At 40.3% G+C, this 10,111-nt stretch overlaps 1 protein-coding gene and 2 long non-coding RNA genes across 6 annotated transcripts in view; 2 read left to right on the top strand and 1 right to left on the bottom strand.

Annotated features, from left to right (window-relative positions):
- Nucleotides 1–9,510, top strand: part of LOC116524810 — a 14,533-nt gene extending 5,023 nt beyond the window's left edge. The window contains exons 2-3 of the long non-coding RNA XR_004257494.1: nucleotides 3,118–3,122; nucleotides 9,380–9,510. This is a non-coding gene — a long non-coding RNA (uncharacterized LOC116524810). The remainder of the gene's footprint in view (nucleotides 1–3,117; nucleotides 3,123–9,379) is intronic.
- Nucleotides 1–10,111, bottom strand: part of PTPN11 (protein tyrosine phosphatase non-receptor type 11) — a 97,418-nt gene that overhangs the window by 13,460 nt on the left and 73,847 nt on the right. For all 4 annotated transcript variants that reach the window (XM_032240238.1, XM_032240256.1, XM_032240266.1 and 1 more), the window contains exons 12-13: nucleotides 8,953–9,020; nucleotides 8,284–8,435 (exon numbers count right to left, since the gene is read on the bottom strand). In XM_032240238.1, the coding sequence (XP_032096129.1) occupies nucleotides 8,284–8,435; nucleotides 8,953–9,020 (220 nt within the window). The remainder of the gene's footprint in view (nucleotides 1–8,283; nucleotides 8,436–8,952; nucleotides 9,021–10,111) is intronic.
- On the top strand, nucleotides 4,734–4,965 carry LOC116524815. Its single transcript, XR_004257497.1, has 2 exons — nucleotides 4,734–4,854; nucleotides 4,914–4,965. It is a non-coding gene; the product is annotated as an uncharacterized LOC116524815 (long non-coding RNA).

The raw sequence follows: 10,111 nt of genomic DNA, 5'->3' as shown, positions 1-10,111 counted from the left end.
TTTTTTTTTTTTTTTTTGAGACAGAATCTCCCTCTGTCACCCAGGCTTGAGTGCAGCGATGCAATCTCAGCTCACCACAACCTCCGCCTCCTGGGTTCAAGCAATTCTCCTGCCTCAGCCTCCCGAGCACCTGAGATTACAGGCATGCACCAACAAGCCCAGCTAATTTTGTATTTTCAGTAGTGACAGGGTTTCACCATGTTGGCCAGGCTGGTCTCAAACTCCTGACCTCAGGTAATCCGTTCACCTCAGCCTCCCAAAGTGCTGGGATTATAGGCCTGAGCCACCGCAATGGGCCCATTATGGAATTTTTAAAAGTAATTTCTGTCCTGCAATGTGATTCACTCAGAACACTGTTCAGATCTGTGTATGCTGAAGCGTAGAGACACTTCCTGTGGGGTATGTATTTCCTTCAAAGAAGAAATGCCCAGTTGGCAAATACGATTCTCACAGGGGTATAGGTTAGCAATTCTGAAACCACTCTATACCTATACCAGAGTTGAACAAATGAGTAGACAGGTTGGAAACAATGAGACTGGGGTTTCTCCCTATTAGAGAAGGAAGTTAGAAATATGCAAGAGGAAGGCAAGAACAAGCCCTGCAGCAATGGATTAGAGTCTGAGATGTCAGTATGAACTCATGTTTAGCTTAACATGTATACAGATGGCCAGATACAGAAAGCAATTATAGATATATGTCAATCATGTATTCATATACAGCCATATATTTTCTAGCTCTATCTGCTGACAGGGCGTAGAAGCAGCGATTCCCAGTAGCAATGAGCATATCCAGCACCCAGATTGGTTTCCAAATCCCAGTTTCCAGTAAAAGGAACGAGGGCTCCATAGAAAAATGGATGATTCTAGGGCTGTAGCAGGGAAAACTATAAGATGAGCCTGGAACATCTTTTGTAATGCCAAAGTAGAGAAGTACTCAGAAACAAGAGGATGGGGACATGTCAAAGGACACAGAAGCCAGTCTGAAGAAGCTCCCAATGGCCAAAGCTGTAACAATTTGAGCAAGAAAAATAGATTCTAGCCCAAAGTATAAAATAAATATACATGCGTCTGTATCAACATAAATGGAATAAATAAATGGAGGGAAGGAACAAATCTTTCTTACAAAAGGACTCTAAATAATTTATGTAGAAACTAGCCATTCCAGTTTCAATTAAGCTCCAATTGATGGAACTTTATTTCCCTCCTCTTGAGTACGGTCTGAACTAAATGACTCACTTCCAAAGAATAGAACAGGGAAAGGGGTAAAAAGTTTGAGCAGTCCCCAACTTCATGATGGTTTGCCTTATGGTTTTCTGACTTTACGATGGTGCAAAAGCAATACAACCATTCTGTTTTTCATTCTGAGTATAGTATTCAACACATTATGTGAGATATGCAACACTTTATTATAAAATAGGCTTTGCATTAGATGATTTTGCCCAGCTGTAGGCTAATATAAGTGTCCTGAGTACATTTAGGGCAGGTTAGGATAAGCTGTGATGTTTAGTAGGTTAGGTGCATTAAATGCATTTTTGACTAACGATATTTTCAATTTATGATGGGCTTATCAGGCTGTAACCCCATCATAAGTTATGGAGGCTCTGTGATTATACAGTGAGAGAAATCTAGCAGATACTATGTAAACCAAGTGACAAGTTTAACATCACCAGGCCATGTTGATAACATTTACCTCCAAGTGATGAGAACACTTAACAATATACTTCTGTGGTATTCTTCCCAAAAATCCATTACTCAACTCTAATCATGAGAAAACATAAGATTAAACACAAATTGAGGGATATTCTACAGGATATCTGACCAGTACTCTTAAAAATTGCCAAGGTCATGAAAAACAAGGAAAGCCTAAGAAACTGTCACATATTGAAGAAGACAACGGAGACAAGTGACCAAACTCCATGTGTGATCATGAATTGGATCCTAGAACAGAAAAAGGATATTCATTGGAAAACTGGCAAAATTCAATTAAACTCTAGAGTTCAGTTAATAGCAATGTTTTGATGTTAATATTTTAGTTTTGATAAATGTATCATGGTTAGGTAACATGTTTAGTGGAAACTAGATGAAGGGTATAAGGAACTCACTCTACTATACAGAGATATTTATAATGTTCCTCCACTTTATGAAGATATATCCCAATAAACTCATCATAAGTTGAAATTACCAGTAGTCAAAATGCATTTAATGTATCTAATCTACCAAACTCCACAGCTTAGCCTAGTCTACTTTAAACGTGCTCAGAACATTTACATTAGTCTATAGGTGGGCAATATCATCTCACAATACCTATTTTAAAATAAAGTATTGAATGAAAAGTGAAAAACAGAATGGCTGTATTGCTCTCAAACCATCATAAAGTCAAAAATCATAAGCCAAATCATTGTAAGTCAGGGATCATCTGTACACATATGTGAGGTTTTAGAGACAGAACTGAAATAGAGCAGTAACTGATTAGCTAATTAGCAATTCAAAGAATACTGTGCCAGCAAAAACAAGCACACCCAGTGCCCAGCTCTTGGTTTCAAAATACTACTCTTCACTACAAAGAATCAGGTTCCTTTCAAAAATGGCTGGGAAAGGAGAAGATGACCCTAGACCATCTTCTAAAGTCTAAAGAAGTGCTTGAAAATGGAAACAGATCAAAAGGACAGAGTACCCAATCTGAAAAGGTTCCCACCAGCCAAATTCAAGTCCATTTAAGCAACAACAAAAAAATAATAGTAAGGTACCCATTCTGATATACATGAATAAATAAATAAGAGAGAAAGGAAAGCTCTTCCTTATAGTAGGCCTCCAACTAAAAATTGAAAAAGCAATGATGAACCTAAAAAGTTCTAGAAGAGAGTATATAGGGAAAACATCATGACAATGGCCATGGCAATGGTTTTTTGGATTTGATACCAAAAGCACAGGAAACAAAAGTAAAAATAAACAAGTGGGACAACATCAACATCCAGGCTGGAGTGCAGTGGCACGATCTCAGCTCACTGCAACCTCTGTCTCCTGAGTTCAACTGATCCTCCTGCCTCAGCCTCCCAAGTAGCTGGGATCACAGGCATGCGCCACCATACCTGGCTAATTTTATCTATATTTAGTAGAGATGGGGTTTCACCATGTTGGCCAGGCCGGTCTCGAACTCCTGACCTCAAGTGATCCAGCCTCCTCGGCCTCCCAAAGTGTTGGGATTACAGGCATGAGCAACTGTGCCCAGCATTAATATTATTTTTTAAAAGAAGAAAATCCTATCATTTGAAACAACATAGGTGACATTATGCTAAGTGATCTTAGCATCACTGCCTGATCTCATTTATATGTGGAATCTAAACCAGTCAAACTCATAAACACTGAAATTAAAGCAGTGATTACCAGGGGTTGGGGGTGGGGAAACAGGGAGATGTTCGTGAAAAGGTACAAACTTGAAGTTATATAAGATGAATACATTTTGGAGATCTAATGTATAGCATGGTGATTATAGTTATTAATAATGTAATGTTGTAATCCTAGCACTTTGGAAGGCCAAGGCCGGGAGGATCACCTGATGTCAAGAGTTTGAGACCAGCCTGGCCAAAATGGCAAAACCCTGCCTCTACTAAAAATACAAGAAGCCGGGCGTGGTGGCTCACGCCTGTAATCCAAGCACTTTGGAGGCCAAGGCCGGCGGATCACCTGAGTTTGGAAGTTTAGGACCAGCCTGACCAACATGGTGAAACCCCATCTTAGAAAAAAATATATACTTTTTAAAAATAAATAATAATAAAAAATAAATAAATACAACAAGTATCTGGGCATGGCGGCGGGAACCTGTAATCCCAGCTACTCAGGAGGCTGAGGCGGGAGAATCCCTTGAGCCTGGCAGGCAGAGGTTGCAGTGAGCCAAGATCACGCCATTGAACTCCGGCCTGGGTGTAAGAGCGAAACTCTGTCTCGGAAAAAAATAAATGAATAATAATAATAATGTAATGTGGCTGGGCGTGGTGGTTCATGCCTGTAATCCCAGCACTTTGGGAGGCCAAGGCAGGCAGATCACCTGAGGTCAGGCAGATCACCTGAGACCAGCCTGGCTAACATGGTGAAACCCCAGCTCTACTAAAAATTAGCAATTAGCCTGGCATGGTGGCACATGCCTCTAGTCCCAGCTACTGGGGAGGCTTAGGTGGGGGAATCACCTGAACCCAGAAGGTGGAGGCTGCAGTGAGCCAAGATCGTGCCACTGCATTCCAGCCTGGGTGACAAAGTGAGACTCTACCTCAAAAAAAAAAAAAAATGTAATACATACTTAAAATTTACCAAGAGTGGCCAGGTGCGATGGTTTACACATGTAATCCCTGCACTTTGGAAAGCCGAGGCAGGTGGATCATTTGAGGTTAGGAGTTCAAGGCAAATGTGGTGAAACCTCATCTCTAATAAAAATACAAATATTAGCCAGGCGTGGTGGTGGGCACTTGTAATCCCAGCTACTGGGGAGACTAAGGCAGGAGAATCCCTTGAACCTGGGAGGTGGAGGCTGTAGTGAGCTGAGATCGTGCCACTGCACTCCAACCTGGGTGAGGGAGCAAGACTCCATCTCAAAAAAAAAAACAAAAAAAAAGTAACTGAGATGTTAGATGCATTATTTAACTCAATTGTGATAATCATTTCACAAAGTATACATATATCAATAGCATGTTGTACACTTTATACATAATTTTTCTTTGTCACACTTTTAAAAGCTGGAGGAAAGGCAATGATGGAAATAGAAAATTGCCATTTGGCAAATACTACAGTAATAATTTTTTTTAGTCAAGAATTTAATCAATGAATATAAAATTAGTAGGCAAAAAAGTATTACGAGAAATAGGTAATTTATTCTTCTTTAGAAAGAAAGAAAATAAAATAAAATAAAATAAAAAGAAATAGGTAATTTACACAGTCTCCAGTATCTACCCACAAGATATTAACTTAAAAGGGAGAAATATTTTTTAAAAAATTTATTTAGAGACAAAGGGGTATAAATATTTGTAACCAACAAACATTTCACTTTTTAAAATTTTAAACAGACAGAATAAACTTTATGGACAAGAGATTAACTTAAAAGGGAAAAATAGTAACTTCATGGTAGACAAATTTGACAGACACCACATTATTCAAGTGATCAAAGTCAACACCAGTAGTAATGAATTAGATCAATAGTGTGCACCTGATGTGATGTACTAAGAAGATTACAGAACAACAGTTCTGTGAAAGTCTGGCCAAAAATGCAAGACTGGAATATAGTCAAGAGAAAACATTGGACAAATCCAAATTGAGAGGCATTCTACTAAACAGCTGGCCTAAACTTTTCAAAAACATCCAGGTCACAAAAAATAAAGAATGACTGAAAAACTGTTCCAGATTAAAGAGACTAAATATACTAACAACTGGCCGAGTGTGGTGGCTCACACCTATAATCCCGGCGCTTTGGGAGGCCAAGGTGGGAGGGTCACTTGAGTCCAGGAGTTCAAGGCCAGCTGGGGCAACACGGTGAGACTCCAGCTCTACGGAAAACACAAAAATTAATCAGGCATGGTGGTGCACGCCTGTGGTCTCAGCTACTTGGGAAGCTGAGGTGGGGGAATCCTCTGAGCCCAAGGAGGTCAAGACTGCTGTGAGCCAAAATCGCACCACTGCACTCCAGCCTGGGCAACAGAGTGAGACCCTGTCTCGAAAAAAAGAAAAAAGATGCATTATAACTAATTCCACTGTGTGACCCTGGACCCATGAAAGATACTAGGAGGACAAACTGGCAAAATTTGAATATGGTCTGTAGGTTAGATAGGTAATAATATTATATCAATGTTAGTTTCCTGATTTTGATCATTGTATCAAATAATTGTAACACTGGTTATGTAAAAGAATGCCCTTATTTTTAGAAAATATACACATTTTAGAATGTGTAGGCTTAGATTGTTTACTTTTTAAAATGAAATGATATTTAGAGACAAAGAGGTATAAATGTTTGTAACCAACAAACATTTCACTTTTTAAAATTTACGTTTTTTAAAAATTTTAAACAGAGATAATAAATGAATGATAAAGTTAAGTGTGCTAAAAAGTTAACAGCCAGGAAAGCTGGGTAAAGAAAATTCCACAGACTGCTTTTGCAAATTTGAGGAGTTTTTTTCACTACTGTAATTGGAAGTTAGCAAAAAAGTCTACCTCCAAGGAACTGGCAGAGCAAGAGAACTGTTTATAAAAACTTGAGAACCTTCTGAATCTTGCTTCGTCTGTACTTTCCCCTGGATTCTCACATCTGATTTTATATTCTTCCCTCCTTGTGCTGTTGCTTCTCTTCCTTCCCCATGGCTCTTTACCCATCATTCCTTTTTTTCACTGATCCCTCTTTAGCAAATTTTTTCACTCCCAAAGGTCCTGAACACTTCATAATTTTAGAAATGACTGTATTTTAGAACCAATTATCCTGAATGAGTTTTGTTCTTTGGCTTCATTTATAAATCAGGTGGGTTTAATGTTATGTCTGCCATTTAAACCTCCTACTAAATTAAGTACTTCTTACTTTACCACAATCAGCCAGGCAGCCAGTTCCCAGGTTGATTCAAACCACACAATGCAGAAAACTATATAATGCAGGATTCATTTGAAAAAGTAAATAATCAAAGCCTACACATTTTTAAAAACCCAGAGGTCACTGGGCTCAGTGGCTCACACCTATAGTCTCAGCACTTTGGGAACCCAAGGTGTGAGAGTTGTTTGAGCCCAGGAGTTCAAGACTAGCCTGGGCAACATAGTGAGCCCTCATCTCTACAAAATAAAGATAAAAAAATTAGCCGGGTATGGTGCCACCAACTTGTAGTCCTAACTAACTATTCAGAGAGGCTGAGGCAGGAGCATTGCTTGAGCCTAAGCGATTAAGACCAGCCTGGACAACATGGCGAAACCCTGACACTACAAAAAATATGAAAATTAGCTGGGTGTGGTGGCGCATGCCTGCAGTCCCAGCTACTTGGGAGGCTTATGTGGGAGGATCGCTTAAGCCCGGGAGATTGAGGCTGCAGTGGGCCATGATCGTGCCACTGCACTCCAGCCTGGGCAACAAAGAGAGACCTCTCTCACAAAAAAAAAAAAAAAGACATTCCTGAACATGCTCCAACTTGTAGCAATTATGCTACATTCTCTTTGTATTTATTAGGAAATCCTTCTCTTTGGGCAACTTTCTGCCTAACTATTCCTGGGCCAAATTAAGTATCATGGAAGACACATATAAAATAACTTATAGTAACCGTCTAAATATTTCATACCCCTTAATACAATTCAGATTTAAAGCACTGAAAGTTCAAAATTGGTAGCTTGTTATTTGTCATTTAATTATTTTACATTTCTATAAATACACTGTTTCTAAAGATGTCTACTGTACAATAAAACAATCCCATATGTCTGCATGGACTGAAAACCTACTAAACTAATTAGCAGGTACCTTACTTTGGCCAACCAGACTTTGATAACGTGGCTGCTATTCTGCTAGACTAGAAATCTTTCAAATATTGGTGGCAGGTCCCATTCTGAAAAGAGCTCAGTTCCCATTTAGAGAAGCTGAGTTCTCTGGAAGGCAACAAGCAGAGTAATGCAGGCAATTGCCACGGATGTTTAGACACTACCCCATCTGCAGCATGGCAATGGGGTTGAGGGGTGGGAGAGATAAGCACAGCCCCCAAAAGAGCAGTTCTCCTCGTTTCCTTCATCTCAGCATATTCCTAATTAACTCAGCTTTGTGCCTGTTATGAATAGCTTCCGATGGAAAAGCTCCAACTCCACATTCCTCTTCATTATGCGCAGCTTATTAAAATTGAAATTTCACTGTTTCCAACCCGACCAAATTAGTGGTTCAAACTGCCATGCGCTATTAAGAGTGAGGCATTCGTTTTAAGGGATGGAATCAGGATAAACACGGCATGGATCAAAGCTGGAACAAGATAGAAACTTTAAGGCTTTGAGTTCTATGTTTGCCACATAAGCCTGGGAACATCACAACTTTTCTGCATGGCAGTTCTTCAATCTGGCAGGCCAGGCTGATAGAATGGTGCCCTTCCCTAAGCTCCTCTGGAGTGAAACACCAGAGATGAGAAGTAGGGAATAATTAAGTTTCCAGAGGCCCTCTTAGTTGGGAGTTTGTTTCCAATTCCCAAATCAAACAGTTGACTATCAACAGCCTGTCCTCCTGCTCAAAAGGAAAGCATATCCAAGAGGCCTAGAAAGAGAATGAGAATCCACATGCCAGCCCTCAGGCTGGTACCTGCTCTTCTTCAATCCTGCGCTGTAGTGTTTCAATATAATGCTGGACCGCCATATAGATAAATCGGTACTGTGCTTCTGTCTGGACCATCCCTGACCTCTGAGATCGCACCATCTGGATGGTTTTGGGAACATCAATGTCGCAGTCAACACCTACGAAGGAAACATCATGAAGAATAAAGAGAAACTGCAGAGCCAGGATGAATTTGTTTAATGCATAACTTTTAGTAGACAGACGCAGAGGGAACGCTGATTTAGTCTTTGCTGTTTTAACTGAACATGTTGCAATGGTGACAGCATTGAACTTCTGACCAATAGCAATGATCCCAGAAGATTATGTAAATGATAAAGTGGCAGAGGTCAGGATTTCCTAACTTTCCAACACATCACCCCATACTGTAAAGAAGGTCAGGTGTCTGAATAGAGACCACCACTGTGTATGCAACAAAAGGCCATGGCACTGGGTTCTGCAGCTCCTAGGCTTCATTTTATGCCAAAAGCTCAAAGAGTGTCACTTCTGTCCTTAGGCAGACATGCTGAAGTCTTCAGCCCAGATTTTTGTGAAAAATTTTTCCCATTCAACATCTCTTCCCTAAGCTGTTTCCATGAGCACTTTCCTTCCATAAACTAAAAACAGAGACTGTTGCTTCTTGCCCTCCAGATGACCCACCTTTCTCTCTGATGATGTCAATAAGAATATCAATCACAATGAACGTCCCTGTCCGGCCAATTCCAGCACTGCAAGCAGAAAGACAAAAAGCAGGGACAATGGAATCATTCATGGGGGTTTCAGACTCAAAACCAAGCCATTAATATTAACAGAAACAATGTCTATTCTTGGGACCTATTTATAAAATTGTCTATTTATGTCTGAAAATATGCTGGCAAAAAGCATAGGGCTTTGGAGCCAGCCCAAACCTGCTCTTGGAGTTCAACTTCTCCAGTACAACATGCCTGTGGCAAGTCCCTTAACCTCTCTGACCCTCGGTTTCCTCATCTGTGAAATGGGGACAACAGCACATACCATACAGAGTGGTAGGTGTACAGAATCAAACAGCAATCATATACAAAAAAATACATCAAAGTTATTGAAAGAGGGCCCAGCACAGTGGATCACGTCTGAAATCCCAGCACTCTGGGAGGCTGAGGCAGGAGGATTACTTGAGGCCAGGAGTTCAAGACCAGCCTGGCCAACATGGCAAAACTTCATCTCTACTAAAAATACAAAAATCAGCCAGGCATGTTGTCGTGCACCTGTAATCCCAGCTATTTGGGAGGCTGAGACATGAGAATTGCTTGAACCCAGGAGGCAGAGGTTACAGTACACTGAGATCGTGCCACTGCACTCCAGACTGGGTCACAGAGCAAGACTCTTCTCAAAAAATAAATAAATAAAATCATTAAAAGAGAAGTAATAATTTAAAAAATTAAAAAAAAAAAAAAAAAAAAACATTGGCTCAGAGACTGGTTGAATAAATGGTAGCCTTTTTAACAACTGGACAAATAAAAAGTTTCACATATATCTACTTGCCCAAGAAATGAATGAGATTTAGGAAACTCAATGTTCCCCAATGTAATCATGAAGCCCAAACTGGAGATCAGCAACCTACAGACTCATTACAGAGGAGCACAGCTTCCATCAAAGGCCTTGGTGGAAAGCGGCTGGAATCTTGTGAAGCAAACAAGTATAGTGCTAGGGGAGAAATATATTTATGGTAGAAGAGAACAGAATCGCTGGGCGTGGTGGCTCACGCCTGTAATCCCAACACTTTGGGAGCCAGAGGTGGGCAGATCACCTGAGGTCAAGCATTCAGCCTGGCCCAACACGG

The sequence above is a fragment of the Sapajus apella genome, unplaced genomic scaffold (assembly GCF_009761245.1).
Source record: "Sapajus apella isolate SASKATOON/1434 unplaced genomic scaffold, GSC_monkey_1.0 scaffold2, whole genome shotgun sequence".
In the NCBI taxonomy this organism is placed as follows: domain Eukaryota; kingdom Metazoa; phylum Chordata; class Mammalia; order Primates; family Cebidae; genus Sapajus; species Sapajus apella.
The sequence above is the reverse complement of the archived record's forward strand: the minus strand, read 5'-3'. Positions and strand labels throughout refer to the sequence as shown.